Source organism: Canis aureus, chromosome 17 (assembly GCF_053574225.1).
Source record: "Canis aureus isolate CA01 chromosome 17, VMU_Caureus_v.1.0, whole genome shotgun sequence".
In the NCBI taxonomy this organism is placed as follows: Eukaryota; Metazoa; Chordata; class Mammalia; order Carnivora; family Canidae; genus Canis; species Canis aureus.
The window spans coordinates 3,746,915-3,769,185 of NC_135627.1; the positions used below are offsets into that span (position 1 = coordinate 3,746,915).

Here is a 22,271-nt window from a genome sequence, read left to right on the forward strand (position 1 = left end):
TCATTTTTCACTTTTGTTCAAAATAAAAGCATCTGATGTGAAATCTGCGATGTTGAGAATGTTAAGAGAACAGCATCATGAGCAAGTTCACTAAAACTTGTGGTGACCATTTGGAATCATGGGACAGAAGGCTGAAGGCTCCTTCTAGAAGTGAAGGCTCCTGGTGTAAAATACACAACAGGTTACTTATTATCTGAAGGCGAAAATGCTTTAGAGCAAAACCCAAGCAGTGTGATTAACAGGTTTTTCATAAATGTTTAAAAGAATTAATTTGGCCCTATACAATATTCTCTTTAAATTGTATTTATGGGGCGGTAACAAATTTTAAAAACAATTCTTAATTCCATAGGTAATTTATTAACCCATTTACCTTCTAATCATAGATACGGGCTAAACTTCTACTTGACTATCATCTCAAAACAACTCCCTAGATATTACAACTCTCAGGTTTGGGTTGTGAATTATTCCAGATCCTAATGTGCATTCTTAAAGGTCCACGTATCCACATAAAATATAGAGTATGGTTTGGCAGCTTCTTAGAGACCAAGACTCATCTGCTACTGTATCCCATGCCTCCTCCTCTGCCCCCTGTGCTGGGGACACAGAGCAAACTCGACACACACAAATCCCCGGTGATGGAGAGACTGCCCGTAATCTTACAGAAGATGGACAATGTGAGGGGTAAGAAGAAAGCAGAGAGGAGAGAACAAATGTCGGAGAGGTGCAGAATGCTGGAAAGTTAGAATATGGCAGGGAGTGAAGCCTGACACACTGCAAACTGGGGATTTACTCAAACGGCTCACTACAACCATTCTCAGACCAACTTCACTCAAGTTGTGAGCTGGAAGCGAGTGGGACCCTGACTCCATTTCCAGGAGCGTCATTGTCTCCCATTCCTGGGGCTGCCTGGGGACGACCAGAGTAGCAGCTTGGTCTAAAACTGAGATCAAACCCTTCCTGAGAATCCTCGTTTGATTCCAGGTCTTGGTGTCCATCTTATCTTTCTATTCTTTCTCTCCGCTTTCTCCTTCTCCTCCTTTTTGTTCCAAGATGCAGTAAGGAAGGAGAGTCCAAAAGCACTGAGCCACGTAAGGGTCACTGGCTGATGGTTTGGGTAAGAAAGATTGGGATCAGAATCGGCCTGCAACGGGATGGAGTCAGCGTGACTCTCCTTGTCTACCAGGTGAATTATCAACATAAAAAGATACTAACTTCAAGAAGCAATCTGCTCAGAATAATAAAGGAATCTATAAATGCCTTTGATCAAAGCTCACACTATGATACATAATCTATGCCTTTCAAGTTCTGTAATCTGAATAAAAGGGCTTCGGATGGTTACATTAAAAGATATAGATCGAGTTAAATGCGGTGGAAAGAACACAGCATAGCAAGACATAGATGCGGTCTCAGCAAAGGGGCCTTTCCACTGAAACTAAACATTAACCGCACCTAATACCTTGATCAGTATGCTGATCTGCAAGACTCCATTTCCTCATATCTCAAATGAGGTCATTACCACTCACCCTGCAGACTTTCCTTTTTCAGCGTACAGTTGTTATTAGGTTTAAATCAAATAAAACCAAAGCTCTGAATGGTTGTAACACATTCTGTAGATGAGAGGAATCATCATGTATAAAATATTAAAATTTCCAGAGTCTCACACACGGAGACGCCAGACCCACAACCACACAGAGAATAAACAGCACGCATGGATTGGTAAACAAACCCCATGGCACTGAGGGGAAGATGTCTCTATTCGCAGCTGAAACAGGAGATGCCATGGAGTCACTGCAATGCACCGAAGTGGGAGAACATGGAGCTAGAACCCCCTACTGACGCCTCAAAGGCTTCCCTGCACAGAGCCTGATTAATGAAAAGGGGAGCGGAAGCAATCTCACAACACCTCCAAGATCTATCAGAGCGACAGTGAGCGGATCATCATATTTTTAGTTAAGAGAATAGAATTTCTAGCTAACACTCTATGCAGTTTCACACAGCAAAGGATGGCTCTGATGCCTGCTGTCTTCTGGTGCTGCTTTTAAAAATATGGAAAAGAATGACTATCAATTCCTGGTAACCATTCAGAGCCAAAGGATGAACACAGACTGCTTAATGGAAACATACAGTGTGACTCTTAGCAATTTGGGAATCATGCTACAGAAACAACAGCCACCCCTTAGGACCTTACATTGCTTCAACAGCTCCTCATTCAATTTGCCCTGATTGACCACCCAGAGGAAAATAATAACAATTCTTCCCACAATGACCAACACATTTCAAACAAATGCTTTGCTTTTGAAACTGAGGAGTCTGACTTTCCAGGTCAGGAATAAATGATGTGTTAAAAGCTCTTTTGCTGGGGCACCTGGCTGGCTTCAGTAGGTTGAACACCTGACTCTGGATTTGGGCTCAGGTCATGATCTCAGGGTTGTGAGATTGAGCCCAGCTGGGGGGTCTGGGTTGGCCACGGAGTCTCCTTAAGATTTTCTTCTGGGATCCCTGGGTGGCGCAGCGGTTTGGCGCCTGCCTTTGACCCAGGGCGTGATCCTGGAGACCCGGGATCGAATCCCACATCAGGCTCCCAGTGCATGGAGCCTGCTTCTCCCTCTGCCTGTGTCTCTGCCTCTCTCTCTCTCTCTCTGTGACTATCATAAATAAATAAAAAAAAAAATTAAAAAAAAAAAAGATTTTCTTCTCTGCCCTTCCCTCTTTCTAAATTAATTAATTAATCAATTAAAAATTCTAGCATAAAAGTGTAAAAGTATAATAGAGATAGGCTTTATTTCTATGAAGTCAATGATTTTTCTTTATAAAGTATATGAAAAATTACATTTTGGAGAAGAAATCAGTCTTTCTTAACTATTGAATATGGAACACACAAGCAAACGTGCAGTGAATAGATGGATTTATTTATTGTTTTTTTGTCCCATATTTTTAGTCTCCCGTGGGGCACTAAGGAGTGAGGAAAGTAGACTAGTGTAATGAAACGGGGACCCATTTCTGTTTTTTATTTTGATGACCTTGTTCAAAGTCCCAATGCATGTTCCAATTTAATACCATCCCCAGCTGCAATTTCAAGTACTGCAGGGTGTACCAACTGCCTATCAGTAGTCACCATGTGTGACGCATGCTCTACACACAGGTATCAGAGGATTGACGCTCCTCACGCACCCTGGTTACTCCCTGCTTTTGGAAAAACTGTTCCAAGTTCCCTCACCTTTTCCTACAACTTGAGTTTCTTTTCAGTATTAGTAAAACATATTATCCTTATCTGTATTATTTGTTTTTTATTTTTTTGTTTTTGTTTTTTGTTTTGTATTATTTGTTTTTTAATTGGAGAGATAGAGCGAGACCAAGAGTATGAGTGGGAGGGGCAGAGGGAGAAGGAGAAAGAATCTCAAGCAGACTCTGAACTGAGTGGAGCCTGACATGGGGATCGATCTCAGGACCCTGAGATCACAACCTGAGCCAAAACCAAGAGGCAGACACTTAACCAACTGAGCCACCCAGGTGACCCTCGGAGAGTATTCTTTAAAGGGAAAAAATACAACACAAGAATCTGAGACTTACGTATTCATGAACCACTACTACTCAAATACTTAAAAACTCTGGCAAAGATTCAGTCAAAATGACTTCAGCTACCTACGAGTCTGAGGAACAGTTCCTATGTGAACCCACCCACATCTCCTGTCCCCGGCTCCAGAGTGGTGAGCGGACACCATTGTGTGTTAGTGACTCCCCCGTGCTCTCTTCCCACTGCAACCTCCCGGCAAGGATGTGCATCCATGACGACTACAGATGTGTGCGCTTCCTCCCTCAGACTATTTAAAGCTCAGCTCCATTATTAGTTTAAAACAAAGGCGAGGTAAAGAAGATAATAGAAAGAGAGATTGGGTGGCACAGACAATTAAGCCATCAGTCATCAGTGCTGACATTCTAGGTTCCTTGTCCTTCGTTGCAGGCAGATGAGTGTGGCAATGTCAGCCAGCAGTCTCTGCCTGTGTCGCCTGGAGTGGGCGCCGCCACGCACGTCCGGCACTTCTGAACCATCTGAAGGAAAGCCCTCATCTTTAGCCTCATCCGTTATCTTACACTGTCCCTTGGAGATGCCTACTGCTCTTTAATGTGACATTTATGTCAGCTTTTTGGTAATGGTTATATTTTGCCAAGGTCATTAGCTGCCACGCTCTTTGCCATCACCTAAGCACGTTCTGTTGTTTTATAGGGAGAAACGTCCAGGGGTGTCTGGGGCTTTATTCTGTTTCCCATTCTCACATCACTATGACCTCAGTTCTCTGAGGTTTCAAACCTTCTGTTCTGCACACTAGTCACTGATGGCATTCCGATGTTGTTTCAGGTACTGAATAAAATCAGAACCGAACCCCACTGTTTCTGGGGCCCCCCATGCTATTCTGCGTCACATTAGTTCTTCCTTCTGGAAGGAGGATCTATCTCTCCAGTGGGCCCCTGGACGCTGCCAACCAAGGGGGGCGTCGCAGAAGAGAACGAAATGTTTCCAGTTAGGAAAATTATGCCACAGAGTGAGGTTGAAGGGACAGGGACATTGTCAGTGTGGGGCGGCTGAGAGGCAGCAAAGAGAAACCACAAACAGGGGAGATATGGCCCTTGAGGAATGGGGAAGTGGGTCTGAAGCACGCTGACCACCTACCAGCTAGGAGCCAAGAAACCAAGGTGTTCATGCAGCCTTCTCTGATCTCTGCTCTCTTTCGGATCCCTCGGAAAGCCTGAGTGACAGGTGACTCTGACAGCTGGGCAAACAAGGCGGCTTCACGAAGTCCTCATCCACGCCCCAAAGGGAGCTTGCTGGTTTCCCTCACGTGTTTGCCACCACGCTGCCACAACCGGTAAGTCAGAGAGACACGCGTTTCCAGGGAATACGCTGACTGTCTCCTCTTGCCAAACATCAAAGTTCTTGCCGGGGAGCCTGGTGGCTCCCCCAGTGACTCAGCTCACTTATTTCAACCCTGAGCCACTATGTGAGCAACTTGCTGGTCACTAACCTGCCAGCCTTGCAGTTTGCACTGTTGGAGAACAAGGCGACACTTCTCCTCGGCAGACAGCTGCTTCTTCTCGCCCAGGAGTGTATCGGCCAATGGCTTGTACCTGTGAAAAGCAGCAGGAACATGAAAGCCATGACTGAGTTTGTCCAGCAAATGCTTCAGTTCAGCAGAGCTGTCTTTGTCACCCTGCTTTTTAAATCCTCCCCAATCCCGAAACCTGATTGTGCATTGAGCGTGTACATTTTAACTCTTTAAAGTCTGGGCTTTTCTGATGAGGTCACTACTCAACAAAATTGTTAATTCCTGTTTTAATATTTTTAAATGACTTGTTGAATGATTTCCTTCTTGCTAAAAAAGTTAGGTTTTACTTTCTTTTAATGAAAGTCCTTAGAAATAAAAACATTGTATCCTAGAAATCATTCTCTAGCTTTCTGGCTGGAGTGACCCCTCCTCACCCTGTTAATGGGGTGAGGGAAGTTTCCAGCAGATTTCAGGGTGTTCTTAAAGTTTTTCTTGGTCATTTTTCTCACCAGTGCATAAAACGAAGGTGGTCATGAATGCCGACATACATTTAAAGTATCTGCGTTGTATGTTCCTCAGTCAGAATGGAAAAGTAAAGTTTTGTGGCTCTATTTTCTGTCCTTGACCAAAAAGTAAAGTTCTTAAAGCCAAACTCAAAGGGAAAAAATGATTACTTCAATCTAGCAATTTACTGGTATTTGCTCTTGATATGGAAATTTTGTTTTTATTCATAAAGTTCATATCACAAAATGGTACATAATGATAATAGCCTTTACTGGGAGATAAATCATTGTTTTTTTTCTTTTTTTCTATAAGTGAGTATAAATGACAGACTAGAGATGAACAGCATGGAATCTGTCATTGCAAAATTATTAGTGAATGTATTTTTCAGGTTTGCTATTTTTTGAAACACATAATATTACTAGTTTTCCTACTTGTATTTCAATATTGGGAGTATTTGTGTGTGTGCTTGTGTGTGACCACTGAGATTTAGTGGTTTGGTCTTACTATAAAGCTGTTACCTCTTTACAAAATTTAAGCCTGAAGATAGGAAGAGAATGGGGGTTCTCTTTTTTATGCTTCTTACTGTGATCACAGGAAAAAAACAAACAAACAAACAAGTGCTCTCTTGATTTGTTGGTAAACATTTTATGCTTGCATTTAAACTTGAAATGTATGAAGAGAATAAGACAATCAGTTAAAATCAGAAATGAAAACATTAAAAATGTAATGGCCTTGTTTTGCTGTAGCAATAAAATGACCAAGTGCAATGACTTGATTTAATAAAATCATCTTTTAAAAGTTGCTGCTATGAATATTTTTAGCCATAAAACTTTACCCTTGTTTTAGCCTGACTTGCCTTCAGTAACTATTATGTAATGCAGTTGGTGTTTTGGTATTCTAACATTCCAAAAAAATAATAATATATATGTGGGGAAACTCAAAATAGTATACTTCACTGACTTGTTTACAGGTGCTGTAAAAAAGCATGCTTCTCCTTCAAAAAAAAAAATAAAGAATAGTATTGCCAGTAAAAAAAAAAATTAATTAAAATAAATAAATAAATCCTCCCCAATCCCTACATGATCCTACAAACCTCCACATCTCCATCAGTTGTACACTTCACATTGTCCACCCAGGAAATACCCTCTTCTGTTAGGTGGAAAATGAGTTTTAAAATGAGCCCAATATACATTTCAATCCTTTCATGTATGTTTGACACTATTACCACGGAATAATGGAAACCATTTAATGAAAGAAAACTGAAGAGAAAGAAAACTCATAGCTTTAATGTAAATATTTAGAATGCTCTTAAAAATATATCTTTTGGGCAGCCTGGGTAGCTCAGTGGTTTAGCACCACCTTCGGCCCAGGGCGTGATCCCGGAGACCTGGGATCAAGACCCACATGGGGCTCCCTGCATAGAGCTTGCTTCTCTCTCTGCCTCTCTCTGTCTCTGTGTCTCTCATGAATAAATAAATAAAATCTTTTAAAATATATATATATATATATATATATATATATATATATATTTAAGAAATCTTACAATTCTTTATTGACATGTGAAAGTGGACCTATATATAGTTAGAATCTATAATAAATGAGTATCAAAATATCCAGAAGTTTTATTTAAGTGAGAGGTAGAGTAGCTTCTTCCCATTATGTTACATATTGAGTATTTTAAATCTTCTAGAAGGACATTTAATTAATTTATTTTTTGAAAGTTTTTCGGAATAATTGACTGTCATTCCCTAGCTGAAATCCATGGCAGTATAATGGTTTTCTATGGGTTTAAAAAAATGTCTTTCAAAATTCTATCAGCCACTTAAAAGATCTATATAAAATTTCTCTTGCATGCATGGTATTTAACGTGACATATAAGTAAAACTGCATTAGAAGAAGGAGAAGGAAGAAGAGGAGGAGCAGGAGGAGGAAGGGGAAGAGCAAGAGCAAGAGGCAGCACAGAGACAGAAGAAACAGGCAAGGATTTAGTAACTGCATTGGGCAGCACTGACTTTATGATTCCTATGTTGCAGGGGGTTGCAGGGCTGCTCAGGGGATTTAATGCTAAAAAGGTCAATCACCTAAGTGCTCTGTGACTTTCTGTAAAATAGCTTTCCATCTCAAGTTTGTTGCAGCAAATCTGGCAACTTCTAAAGAGTTCTTTGTTTTCGTATAGCAGGGAGGAAGGAAGTGCATTGCCCATAGGTATTTATCTTCTGGGGTCCCTCTGAGCAGCTGGGAGAGGATGGGCATGCCCCCCCACCCCCGCCAGCCACAGCAGACCAAGCCACCCCTCTTTGTTTCTGTGAGTGTCACAGGGAAGTGAGGTATGGCACCGTGGGGTAATGCTGTGGGAACTGTGGGGCTGTAGGATGCATGCTGAGAAAAACACATTTTGAACTTTTCAGGAGCAGGCATTTATTTCCTTCTTTATATCCTTAGCATTACCCCTGAGCACTCAGTATATGGTATATGAGTTGTCCTGGGTTGAGAGTGATCCTAATCTTGGTAGCCATGTGTCAGACAAACTCATTCCATCAATGTCAGCCACAACCCTTCCTTCTCATACACAGATTTTTGCTCATGAATCAAACTCAGGGTACAGGAGGATGTAAAAATAGCAGGTAGCAGAGCCTGCACATGAAAACTGAAGCGCCAGAGGCAAGGGTATGAAAAATCTCGCTCATCAGTTTGATTTCACCCAATGGACTGCAAGGATCTGTGGCACACGGAAGTATTCAGTGATGTGTTTTTTATAAGAGGCAAGAATGAGATCTCCTACCCAGGAAACCCTGGAGTTGGTATTTATCTTTTTTACTGGTCGTAGTGTGTTGTTGCTGCAGAAGAGACAAGGGTGTCTCCAGAGTAGAGCAGAACAGAGAAAGTGGCTAGAATAGGAATGTGTGTGTGCAGGGCCGGGACTGGGAATAACGTGTGCAGAGGGCAGTGGGGCTGACCTCTAAAACGTATGGGCATCTACAGAAATGCTGGTGTATGACATACACACACCAGTGAGCAAACACAGATTAGGTTTTATGACATCTGAATGGTTCAAAGGAGACAGATGATGTACTTGCCCAGTGTGTCTGAACAGGGAAGAAACTGGGTAGGGAAGTAAAGACAGCCTCAGGTTCTAACATTGCAGAGCATTGGTTCGGGGCCCGTGGCCGGCCACCTCACAAGTCTGTCTGCGTGCGTTTTTCAGGATGAGACACGAATTCTGTATGGTATTAAAAGCACTAGTCATCCTCAAAGTGTGTGAGCTTCCCAGGGGATGGGCCGTCTTTGTGCATTCTGTGGTCTGCTGGATTGCCTTTGCACGCAGTAAGAATGAATAAGGGATGAGAGGCCAAGAAACCGGGCTGGGGGATGGAGGGGGTGCATTTCATACTCCTCAGAGTTGCAGGAGGCCTGCATGGTAATCTTCCTTTGACAGTGAAAAAGCTGACGGTTACAGACATCAAGGCACTTGCCCAAGTTCACACAGATGATTTTATGGGTTGCACTGCGCCCCTCCAAAAGATAAGTGGATGTGACTTTCTTTGGAAATAGAGTCTTTGCAGATGTCATGCAGTTAAGATGAGCGCATTAAGGTGGGCCCTGGTCCAATAGGGTGGTGTCCCTCTAGGAAGAGAAGAATGCCTCGACCAGACAAGGATGCACAAGGGAAGCCATGTGATGAGGAAGGCACGGGTTGGAGGGATCTCAAGAACTGCCAGAGAGTAAATTTCTGTTTTTTTAAGCCACTCGGTTTGTGGCACTCTGTTAGGACGTTGAAAGAGATAGTGGCTGAGCGGGGATTTGAAACCAGGGCAGTGCGATGGCAGAGACAGTCTCTCGGCCATCGTTGACACAGTTTAGGCAGGAAGAAACAGGCTCCCAGCCCCAGATAGCTTGAGAGCAGAAATGGGAGGGCCAGAGCATGAGAGACAGAAAAGGCTAACACTCAGCATCCTCAGCAGCACACGGGATGTGCACAGGTAAGAATTCTAGGTCCTTTGACCTTGGGGTGACTGGGACCCCAACAATAAGCCAGAGCTCAGAATGAAACCCAGACTCATTCAAGCACTCAGGAAAGCCAGCACATTCCCACAATTTAGCCAGAGCTACACAATGAAATGAAATCACTCAAATTATCTTTCTATTCTCTTACAATTGTCTCATTCTGGAGCTTTGCTAATTATCACTGAGAACAGAATTGACATAATTCAAGTATCTGAATACAGTATTAACAAGTCAGAACAAAGATCTTACACTTGGTGCTTTTTTTCTCATTTCGTATTGTACTTGTGACACCTAAAAGTGGTATAATTCTGACATTTCAGCTGAAAAGACAAACACATCATCTCAGACAGCATGAGGTATGCTATTTTAGTGTCATTAAAAACATCTTGCCTTTTGGAATGCGAGTGTCATCTATGGGTGGCGTCCCAGGTCGATCACGGAGCTAAAACATGATCTCACAGAAACTCCAACCCAGGTGCGAGGGGTAATAATGAGCCTGGAGCAGCACATGGGGGTGAGCACAGGTGTCATCGGACATAGGACTTCACAGCTTCCATTCCCTACACTTGCTCAGCTTCTCTAGTCCGAGATGAGGAAGATCCCTGTATTTAGACTGGCACCTGGCTGTGTCTGAGACACGTCAACTGACTATGTCAATGTCAAGTCCCCTCAACAACCCGTTCTTGTCTTGTCCTGGTCTGGGTTGAAGGACATGATTGGGATCTAATTCTACGTCCAGAATCCGAGTGCCAGGGCTCATTCATTTGGGCTCATTCAGTCAATTGGCCAATACCAATAGCATTATTGACTGAGCACAAAACAGGTGCATGGAATGCAGCAGGGGCAAATCAAATGAAAATTCTTACATTAAATATGATAGAGACAGAAAGGATAGCAACACACATGAGGAAGGATGTCGGATACAAGGAAAGAGGTGGGAAAAAATGGGGCAGGCAAGGTTTTACTGGGAGCAAGTATGTGACGGTGGGGAAGGATGTTGCGGTGCCTTCCAGGGAACAGGAGTCCAAGCTGAGGGAGCAGCAAATCCAGAAGCCCTGAGCAGGGCCAGGCAGTGAATGTGGCTGGAACAGAGCATGCAGAGGAAAGGTGAGGGACCCAGAGTCACAGGTAAGGATGTGACTAGGCAGGAGACTCTAAGCACTCGGGCTTTGACTCCAGGAGCCCTGGGGAGCCCCAGTGTGTACAGATGGGTCTTACTATCTGACCCTGGGAGAGTCTCACTGAAGCTGTCTCCTGGGAGTGGGCATCGTGAGGTGGAGAGCCAGGGAGAGAGTATCCAGAGGCCCTTCCTACAGCCCAGGATGGAGGCACTGAAGTGGGAGGGGCTGGAGGAGTCCCGTGCAATGTTGGCAGACAACACAGAAGGGCTTCCAGATGGACAGATGTGGATGCTGAGGGAGTCCAGCACCACCCAAGAGACTGGAGGACAAAGCTGACATCCATCCCTGGAGATGGAGTGCACTGGGGGGAGGAACTGCTTCCTGGACTAATGCTGCACAGACAGAAGGATCAGGAAGGACCACAGGAAGACTCCGATGGAGCCCCAGAAGGATGTGCGGACCAGGCGTTGGCCAGCACCCCGAAACAGAGTCACTGCCCGCTGGCTGCCAGCTGCCCAGCTGTGGTCAATTTCACCTGTCACCGACCCTCTGCCTGATGGGTGGGATGAGGCGGACCACCCAGGAGACATCCTTGTCCAGGGTCCTCATGGGTCCCTGAGACTGAAACCAAAAGCTCTGTCTTGCTTCTCTCGGGACTGTGTCTGCCGACTTTCAACTTCCCTTCTTCTAGCTAGCCCACAGCCCAAACGGCCAATATTGAAGCGTGGGGTTTCATGGCAAGTTCTAGCACAGTTACCAAAAAGTTCTCTAACTTGCATGCTAGTCATTAAGTTCTTTCTCTACATCAAAGGTTGGAGTACAACACACACCACCAGGCACAGGATGACTGAGCTCCTAACAGGTATCACAGTAGAGAGAAGGACCATATCGTAGATCGTAGGCTGTGTTCGTTCGGGAATCTCTATATTTGAAGAGGGACAGAATGAAGGTGAAGAGACAGAGAAGGACAAACAACTGAGAAGTGTCCAGGAGAATCTAAGGAATGTGATGAGATGCATATTTGTCTTTTCCAAAGTGATCGTTCCTTCTAATCTTAAGAACACTGAGGTCCTATTTCTTGTGAATCTGGAGATAAGATAGTGCTTATGGAGTGGCCACAGAGTCAGGTGAAACAAAGTAGTGTCTCTTCATTAACTCCTTTGAGAAGCCTACCATGAAACTGTAGAGTCACTTCCCTAGAAAAATACAAGTTAATGCTCACAAAACAACAACAACAACTTCAGATGCAATTTTTCTGGAATGGTTTGTTTGCTGAATATGGATTTCATCTCTTCATGCTCAAGCACAATTCTGTTGTGAAAATTCTGGTCTCCAGACCCCTTAAAATTTAATTCTCTTCAGCAAATGTTTATTGAGTACCTATCGCGAGCAAGATACCCTGCCAGGAAATGCATAGGTCACCAAAACAGGCCAAGCTACACTCTCATTTGACTGCATATGCTCACGTGTGATGTTTCTGACCAGAACGATATCTCAGAAAAGATGTGGTTTTCACCTTTCAAGACCTCATGAAATTTTCTTATCACGGACATACTTGACTTGTCAGGAACAACAAAACAATGTTGGCGAAGCACCATGGAGCTCATCCATCAGGAATTGGACTGGAGCATCCACAGGAAGAGAAACAGGATGTGGGGATGGGGATGTCCTTGGAGCTCTAGAGTGGAGGCCGGAGGGAGGGGCAGCGGGGGGGTGTGCAGAGGAGAGAGGGGAAGGCTGGACGGCAGGACCGGGCTGAGCAACGGCAGAGCAGCTGAAGGAAGGCAGATTTGAATGTGGCCAGAGTCTACATGTGAGAGCACGTCAACACCAACACTGAGAAAGGGAGGATGGCGGGGGTGACGGGGGGATGCCGAGCCCTGCCAGGGAACAGAAGAGCCGGACCGGGATGCCAGCAAGACAGCAGCAGGTGGGGGGGTGGGGCACAAGCACTGGGCGCTGCTGGCTCTCTGCATAAATAAATGAAAAGGTCCACAGCCCGAAGGGGAAATAGAACCAAGCAAAGCGTTTTGTTTTTCAGGGTCAAGGAAGAAAAACAGAGCTTGTCGGCAGCATTTATAGAAATATACACAGCCTACGTCCTATTCATGCTTATTTTGGGGGTACTGCTATTTTGCTCCAGATTATTTTGTTCTTTCATTTCTAGCTCTGATAGGACAAGGATGTGGTTTGTTCTATAACCATTTCCTTGCTACTTTCCCGCAGGGGACTCACTACAGGGCTTCTCTACCTCGCATGTTCGCCAGAAACGTAGCTCTCTATCTGTAGTTAAATAGGGACGCATTTCACTTGCTCTACGAACTTGCCGGGACTGCTCATTTTGCTCCTCATATGCATGCTCTCACAGCAAACACAGTGCAGGTGCGGAGGGGTGATTTTCTAGCTATTTGGGGCTAATTTCCAGCATTCAGAATGCTGAGTGGTGGGTTGAGTGTAACAGCTGCCTAGCAACGGGACTGACATACATCATGAAAATAGGGAGAAGTAGGAAGAAAAAGGAGCATAGAGGGCTTGGGGGAGAAATAAAATCTATTTCAACCTTAGGGGGGAGTGGAGAAGAAAGAGAGATGAGGCAGAGACAGACAGGATTTGCAGAAGTGCTTTTCAACTAAAGAGGAGCACTTTTTTTTTCTTTTAAAGAAAAAGACCTGAAAGCAAAGAGATAAAGTTGTTAAAAATCGTCATTCACACACACGTATCGTGTTCCCAAAGTGGGCACATTCTTTCTCTTCTCCTCATGACTTAGGGTTCAAAGACCCCGCAGGTGTGTCCAGGGCTCGTCGCCTGAACTCTCCAACCTGTAGGGGGCCGGCTCTGTCCCCCCACAGCTGTACAGGTACACGGCTCAGCCTCCCGTCCGGAGCCCTTATCATGTGCACCTGCCCATCGCTCTGCTTGGTCTGCTCCCAGCTTCACATGGCTCCTTCGCCTCAAGGCTAATCAAACCACTTCTGGCCTTCCCAGGTTTCTTTGCAACTGCTGTGCCCTCTGCCTGGGGCTTGTCAGTGTGATCCATGCTCCGGCACCTCACCTGTGTCCACACACCCACGACTCCTCCTGTATAGTTACTGGAAGGATGGGAAGGGACATTAGCTGTATGTTGCCACAGCTTTTGGGTCTCCTCGAATTTGGACTTGAGTTTATTTTCGCATCTATTGAGATCAACATTAAGCTTATCATTGCTCATAGGATTTGCATATGACTTGATTAAGGGAAAAAGACACCGTGACAGTCCCATGCCTCCTGCCTATGCCACTGATCAAGACTGAGTCCCATCTCTTTCCAAATTATGGCAAAGCGGCTACTGTCATCTTTAGAAGCATGGACACACAATTCAAAGGCACGGTGGTATTTCACGTCTCCATGTGCCTCCTGGTTCAAGAGCCCCAAGGAGGACAGTCCTTCAGAAGAGCCGGGAGGGGCTGGGAGGAGCTGCCCCTGGTGCAGCCAGGCCGTCTCCTGGCAGGGTTAGTGTCACCGGCCTGTGTGCGGGTCTCCGGGGTTGGAAATGGAGCAGGGGAGTGGGAGAGATGGAGGGAGCGAGGGAAACTCACAAAGTGCCTATAAATTCCAGGTGCGACGATAGGTTATCGCACACCAACATGGAATTCTCACAACCCCAGGACAACATTTGCCGAAGCTGTGTGACACCTTCAGAGTGTTTATAGCTGAGCTAGGGGTTAATCTGGCTTCTCTAAGTCATGGGGGAGATGAGATAAAACCAGACACTTGCCCCTTTTGTTACTGGGTTTGAAAGGATAAAGGTGACCATGATGCAGAATAATATATAAATGAGGAATATTACGAAGATAAAACATGGAAAAGCCAGACTCTTTGGTAGTCCCTTATATTCCAGATCTTCTCCCTCTGTCGCCTCTGTCCCTCTCCCTCTCCCTGCCTCCGTCCGTCCATCCTTCTCCCTCTCTCTAACCCTCTTTCTTGCTCAATCTCACTGTGGTGGTGGGTGTTGCTTCTGTTACTATTATTGTAAGAACACTATCATGGTTTGACTTTAATGTCATCACAGCCATAATGGTTAGGCATTTATCTGTCAAGACACTAAAACACAGCATCCAAAGTTCACACTCCAAGTCAGGCTTGTACACCACTGCTGGGAGGGACCCGGGAAGAGGCAGGAGGTGGCACGGAGGGGCAAGGGAATCCTGGAGTTCCCGAGTGTTTCCTGGGGAGGCGGGGAGGCTCCCCAGTCGCCCAAAGTCCCCAGGCTGACTATGGCTCTCGGGCTGCAAGCTCTCCGGGAAGGTGCGCTGTTTGCTTTCGCTTCAGCTGCTGCTGGGCCAGCTAGTGGGACGCACAGGGTGGGGGTGGTGGGTGTGAACAACTAGGGCCAAGATTCGAGATTCGTCTGCTTCCACTGCAGCCTCTTCCCCAAAGCATCTGGAGCCTCAGCCTGTGGTGAAGTGGACCCCCCGCCTGGGATGCAGCCTTCCCCAGAACACTCAATCACGCACTCCACGCAGTCAAGCCAGGGGGTTCCTGCCCCCAGACAATAGGGGGGGTGAATAATAAAAAAGAATGCTAGACTAGACCTCAGCTCCTGGGATTAGCCAGGACAGCTCTGCAGATAACAAATGAATTCCGAACATCTGCTAAGGATTTACATGACAATGCCCCCAAGTTCTCTCCCTTTAAGCCAGTCCCTCCATTTCATTTTAATTGCGCAATGTAACAACGTTCTATGTGGTCAATAAATGGATGAAAGAGAAACACTGAATGAGAAATGTCCGGGTGTGTGAAATGTACACTGAGTCCCATACCGGAGCAGCCGTGGCAGCCCTACCATTTATCTCAGCCAGGTTTGGACTGGCTTCTGATCAGCCCTGGAGTATTTCCCTCCACAGAAACCCCACCCGTGCCTGTGCGACACCCCAGAGCCATCTACCAGAGGGGACATTGGAGACCGTGCCCTTCTGGTGTACGGAAGTTGTAATCGGGCTGAAATAATGGTTGCAGGCTGCTCCTGCAACTGCAGTCCTGCTGCTCTTGGCCTGATGACACAGCCCAGGAGGATGCTGAGCACCGCCAGTGCCTACATTGAAACTGATGGGCCTGCGTCCTTCCTCCTCTGTGCTTTGCAGAATTTACTGGCTGAGCCATAGCTTGTATTTATCAGGTACAAGAACAGCTTGTTTAGTTCAACTGAAAGGAACAGATGTTCATTGGTTGTTCAAGCCTTTAAACAAGAGACCTCTTTCAGCTAAGCAGTTTAAGTAAAATTATCCCATTTCTAAAGCAATTTGCTCCCGAAGCAAAGAGCCACCAGGGTCGGTTTGACCACCTATCTTTCGAGTAGGAATGGGAAGCCAAGGCAGGTCAATTTATTTATTGGGAATATTTTTTATTCCAGTGCTTTCTCTCCCGATCAGAGGGCAACTCTTTTCCTTGGGAATGGCTAAAACATCTTATGGAGATTGGTAGCTAATGGCAGTTTTATTATTTCAGTAAATTTATCTCACACATTGAACTGAGTTGCTTACTACCATATGAACCTATTCTTCAGAATGCCATTGTCATTATGACTGGTTAGCGGATCACAAAGAAGAAGGACTATGATCTTCACAGGGATAGTCTGGCCCACACCTAGATCGCACTATTTCAATAGCAATGAAACTGTCTTCTGGACATTTACTTTGAGAGTGTGAGACAGGCTTCAACGATGACTTGGAGATCAGTATCTGAACCTAATTATGTTTGTTAATTTGGGAAAGTATCACAGTGACCTCTGAACAACACGAGTTTGAATTGAGTGGGTCCACTGACAAGTGGGTTTTTTATAGAACGCCACTATAACCATGTTCTCTCTCCTTTCTGATTTTCTTAACATTTTTTTCTCTAGTTTGCTTCATTCGAATACAGTATATAATACATACACAAAATATGTGTTAATTGACTGTTCATGGTACAGATAAGGCTTCCAGTCAACAGTAGGATATTAGTAGTTAAGTTTGGGGGAGTAAAAAAAAAATCATACTCCGGTTTTTAACTGCATGGAGGTTCAGCAACCCTAACCCCCACATTGAACACGTTCTAGGGTCAACTCTACTTATATTTTTTAGAGCCACTTTGCTGAGGTATGGTTGACAAAAGCTGTACATATTTACTGTGTTTAACTGGATGAGTTTGGAAATTATGATAAATCTGTGAACTCATCACCACAATCTATGCCATAAACATACCCGTCCCCTCTGAAAGTTCCTCCGACTCTCATTAGTTTTATTTGTTTGCTTATTTTTTTTTAAAGGTTTTAGTTACTTATTTATGAGAGAGAGGCAGAGACTTATGCAGAGGGAGAAGTAGGCTCCCTTCAGATCCAGTGCAGGACTGGATCCCAGGGTCCTGGGATCATGACCTGAGCCAAAGGCAGATGCTCAACCACTGGGCCACCCAAGTGCCCTATCTGTTTGCTTATTTATCTGTGAATGGAGTATGTAATATAAGATCTACCCTCTTAGAAAGTTATTTAATGATATGACATAGTTTCGTCAGTGTAGGCACGATGATGTGCAGTAGATCTCCAGGAACTATTCATTTTGCAGAACTGAACTTTGTGCCCTTTGAACTTCCCCTCCTCGTGGCCTCCCCCGTGGCCTCTCCCCCAGTACCCCTTCCCCAGCAGCTACCAGGCCACTGCCTGCTTCTATGAGTTGGACTATTTTGGATTCCACATGTAAGTGAGCTCATATGGTATTTATCTTTCTGTGCTTGTCTTTTTGTGTTTTATGTGAACCTCCAGCTTCATCCGTGTTGTTGCAAATGGCAGAATTTCCTTCGCTTTTAAGGCTGAATAATATTCCATTGTGTGTAAATACTGCTTGGAAATCTTAATTTATCTATCACCGATAAGTAATAATATCTCTAATTAAAGTTTTAATTTAAAAAAAGACATGGTTGGGGTGCTTGGGTGGCTCAGTCAGTTGAGCGTTAGACTCTTGATTTTGGCTCAGGTCATGATCTCAGAGTTGTGAGCCCCACACCTGGCTCTGCGCTGGGTGTGGAGCCTGCTTAGGGTTCTCTCTCTCCATCTGCCTCTCCCCTGCTTGCACACATGCACACGCACACTCGCTCTCTCCTCTCTCAAATTAAATACATAAAATCTTCAGAAAAAGACATGCTTAAAATCATTGGCATTAACTAATGGGCTGTCTCTTCATGTCCCTTAAAATATCATACACCTTTGACATAGCACACACTTAAAAGTGCTGTTTTATACAGTTTTTACCACATATTACTTCCTATGAGCATTATAAATTAACACATTGTATGGCATTTTGTTTGGTAGTGGCAGCAGTGGTGAACAAGATTGTCTTGCCTTTGGGTACCCCCTCTATAGAATGCAGAACATTGTCAACCGGACCTCTGGAAATTACTTAATTTTATGGAGGTGTGATAATTCATTGCTTTTGACTAAGCAATTTTATAGCTCTGCAGGACTAGAACATAAGCTATGGGAAACTGATAACAATGTAGATAATTCCTGTCCAAAGTGATGCAAATGAAGTTTGCCTCGGCAGTGCAAATAAATTTTGTCAGTAGAGAAGGTAAATTTCTGTGAGTCAGAATTTCATTTGAACTGGTTTTAACATCTTATTAGTTTCCTCTTTTCATAAGGAGCTGAATAAAATCTTTGAGATGCTTTACCTTGTATGAGAGTCATGATTTTACCTTTTTTTTTTTTTTTTTAATTTATTTATGATAGTCACAGAGAGAGAGAGAGACAGAGACAGAGACACAGGCAGAGGGAGAAGCAGGCTCCATGCACCGGGAGCCCGACGTGGGATTCGATCCCGGGTCTCCAGGATCACACCCTGGGCCAAAGGCAGGCGCCAAACCGCTGCGCCACCCAGGGATCCCCTGATTTTACCTTTTTATAAAATGATACTTATGCACCATATGGTGTGGAGCTTAAGAAAGGGCAGGGATGGGTTTGCGTTCCAAGAACAGTCAGACTTAAGTCTTCCTCCCAGGATAATCTCTGACCTTTGCAACTATGACTCTGCTTCCATACACATCATTTTATGGGGACATCATGTGTCAAGATAGTTAACATTTTATGCGTCAAATCTAGTAACTGTATTTCAGGGCTTTTCCCTCCCAGTACACTTTTCTGTTTCCATACAACCTGATTGCTCTGTAGCATTTGTTGCCACCCACATCTCCCTCCTTGAAATGGCTTCCCCAGTAGCCCTGCCATCCTGAACCCACTACACCCCAGTCTCCCTTCACAGCCAACCCCTTCATTCCTGCTAATAAGTGTGTGTGCTTTTCTGCACTTGCTTCCCGCTCTCCTGAGAACAGACAATCTTCCCTGAGTAACCTCAGACACACCCAAGGCTGTAGCTAGCCTTTATGAGCTAATGATTTTAACTGTGTGTGTCTGTTGAACATAATCATCATCTTCCTGAAGCGCACCTCAGTATATTGAGTTGCCTACCAGATGGCACAATGTGGCTCTCCCAAGCACACCGGAAGTTCCACACCCCACTTTAATACTCCCCATTGGTCCTGCTTCACTGGATCCACCATGTGTCCACCTCCCCATCTGCAACTTGGAGTCTGCTGACACCTGTTCATCAACGTCTGGATCTGATATGTGTGACCTCTCTTTCATCTCACTTCAATTATCTCCAGAAAGCCTCAACTACTTCTTTTTCAATGACTGTAATCAACAGTGCCCAGGATACACCTGCCTTGCCCTGTCTACTCAATTTTTCACACTGTTTTTGCTCAACATCCTTCAGGACTCCCCATCATCAGCATATGCACTATGGGTCCTTCAGGATGCAGTCCTTACTTTGTCTTTTCCTGGTTAAACACCTCCCAGCCATTAGGGCCCCACACTCCTCCCACACTAAAATGTACTAAACTCACCATTCTTCCTCATTGTGAACTTACCATTCATCCCCTACATGCTTGTACAGACAACCATTCTTTTATTTCTTATGGATAATTCTAAGTGGTCTTCAAATCTCACCTCAATGTCATCTACTCCAGGAAATCTTAGGAATCCCTTCCCTGGACAGCTACACTGCCTGGTCTATATGCTGACTGCCATCCTTTTGACCACATCACTCCACATTGTCCTTTTTTATTTCCCTGGCTTCTGAGACAGAATGTTCTATGCATTCCATATTTTCATCCCTAAAGTACCCCGCAATAGCTGGCATGTTGAAAACACCCAACAAGCTATTGTTGAGTGAGTAGGCAAAGGAAGGAGGAGAAGAAAAGAAAAATGAGGAAGTGGGAGAAGATAAAATTTTAATGATTTTTTAAATATTATTTTACATAGAAGTATAATTAAATCTATAATATCCATATATAAATAAGTATATTTACTTATAAGGCAAATATAGAATAATGTTAAAAGTATTTAATATTATTTTGATAATAACTAAAGGATATTGTTTTCCTGGTGACCATCCCCTTATGCCAATATATAAAAACTAGCGACTATACTATAACAGAGCATATTTTATTACTGACCAAGTTGAAGTACACAGTTCCAGAGCCAATCATTTCTCTATTTTTATTTCTAACAGATTAAGGGATTAGACCATTTTGTCTACCTGGTACCTGGTCACCCCCTCTTCAGCTGGGGGTGACTGTTGGGTTTCTCACCTTCCCTCCTGGAGGTGGTGAGGAGGTGTGGCTGGGTTGGTACCAGCAGTTCGGGGGAGCAGCAGATGTGGTCAGGAGGAGGAATCTGCTCTGCAGACTGTCCTTCCTGGGGCTGCTTTGCCCTGCCAGCTTTTCCCTAACAGTCCTCCTTTTCCTCGTTCTCACTGCTTAAAAGTTTTTCAAGTACTCCTTTTTCCTCAGATGCTTCTTCTACACGTTCAGATTGAATGATATTAAAAGAAGTCTGTGGCCAATTTATTTAAAACCATTTTAAACTGTCTAAAAACAGGACTGCTGAGTAGATGAACTTCAGTGAAACTGACAGAACAGACCAACTTCAAGCCTACGTTGATATGTGATGCACAAAATGTGTGCTGCTCAGAACGGTATATCCTGCGTGTGAGCACAGATCTCTATTAGGGGAGGAAAAAATGCGGGCTACAGCTCCATGGACTCAATCCCAGACCCTCCACTTCGCCCACAGATCCATGCAACTATTTGCTGTGATGCTGGTGGTCTTGGAAACCCATTCTCCTGCTGCCATAATCACCACCTACCAAGTGCGGCGTACATACGCGTGCAAGGTTTATAAGAAACCCACCCTTGTGAAACATTTAAGCTGAGGGTCTTTCTCACCTATGCTCTTCTTGGAAATGGTTGTGGTCAGTATGAAATGGTGACTCTCCTTACAGCATTTCTTAGAGGGCACGGAGTGCTTGACCGCAATCTCTTCTCTTCCCTTTTCCCTCGTCTCATTATATCTTTTGAAACTTCTTCACTATCACGCATGCCTCGATGTACACAGTTTTTCTTCTTCCCAGCACCCTTGGTGAATCATTCCCTAATTTAGAGATGCAATGGACAATCTGTACGCCTTATGTCTGGTTCTCTCTACTGCACAAACTCTTCTGGTCACAGTTCCCATAGGCTTCATATTCCTGTGGCTTTTCTGACACGATGCTCTTTGGTTTTCATCAACAACCCTAGCTATAATCTACTGACTTCAAATATACATATTCAATAGCCATTAGCCATTGATACCCGCATCCAAACCCACTTCATTCTCTTCCCTCGACACCTGCTTCCTCTCTGCTATTACTTATCTCAGTTAGGGGCACCATTACCCAGGCTATAATGCGGGCATGCCCTCGGGAAGCCATCCTCAATCCTCATCTGTCTGAAGTCCTGTGTTCACAGTCACCAAGTGATATTACCTTCATGTTCAAAACACCTTGGTTTTCACATCGGTGTTTTCGCTCCACTTGATTTTCCAGTGTTTTAACTTTAGCTGTGGTCATGTTCACTTAAAACCAAACTCTACTTAGCTGCTAGAAGTAGTTCTCAACCAGAAGTGAGTTTTCCCTCCTGGGGAACATTTGTCAGGACCTGGAGACATTTTTGGATGTCATGATCGGGGTGGGGTCGAGGAGAGTGCTCCTGGGCTCTAGTGGGTAGAGCCCACGTATGCTGCCACATATTCTATAATGCACAGGTCAGCCCTCCACAACAAGAAATGATCTGGCCCAAAATGTCAAGTGTCAAGGTTAAGAAAGTCTATGCTAGGGAGATCCAGCCCAGAGGTTAGCAGCTTTTCTCTATAAAGAGTCAGACTGCAAATGTTTAGGCTTTGTGAGCCATCAATTCTGCATTACAACTACTCAGCCCTGCCTTTGTAACATGAAAGTGGCCAAGGACAATGTGCAAACAAATAGATGTGCTCGGTGCCAGAGGAACTATATTTAATAAACAGGCTGCTAACTGGGTTTGGTCCATGAGTCATAGCTTGCTGTCCCCTGATCTTGCTTAAAGGAAAATAAAACTACATTATTTTCCTGCTTTTAAACACTTAATGCTTATTAGCTACATGATAAATTCTGTGTTTTGTATCCTAAAATACATAGGCCTTGCCTTTCTCTCTGCTACCACTTTTTTGCTTCTTTTT

The 22,271-nt window shown here is 44.4% G+C and overlaps 1 protein-coding gene across 2 annotated transcripts in view; it reads right to left on the bottom strand.

Annotated features, from left to right (window-relative positions):
- Positions 1-22,271, bottom strand: part of MYO16 (myosin XVI) — a 594,113-nt gene that overhangs the window by 96,399 nt on the left and 475,443 nt on the right. For both annotated transcript variants that reach the window (XM_077854971.1, XM_077854970.1), the window contains exon 28: positions 5,022-5,124. In XM_077854971.1, coding sequence (XP_077711097.1) covers positions 5,022-5,124 — 103 coding nt within the window. The remainder of the gene's footprint in view (positions 1-5,021; positions 5,125-22,271) is intronic.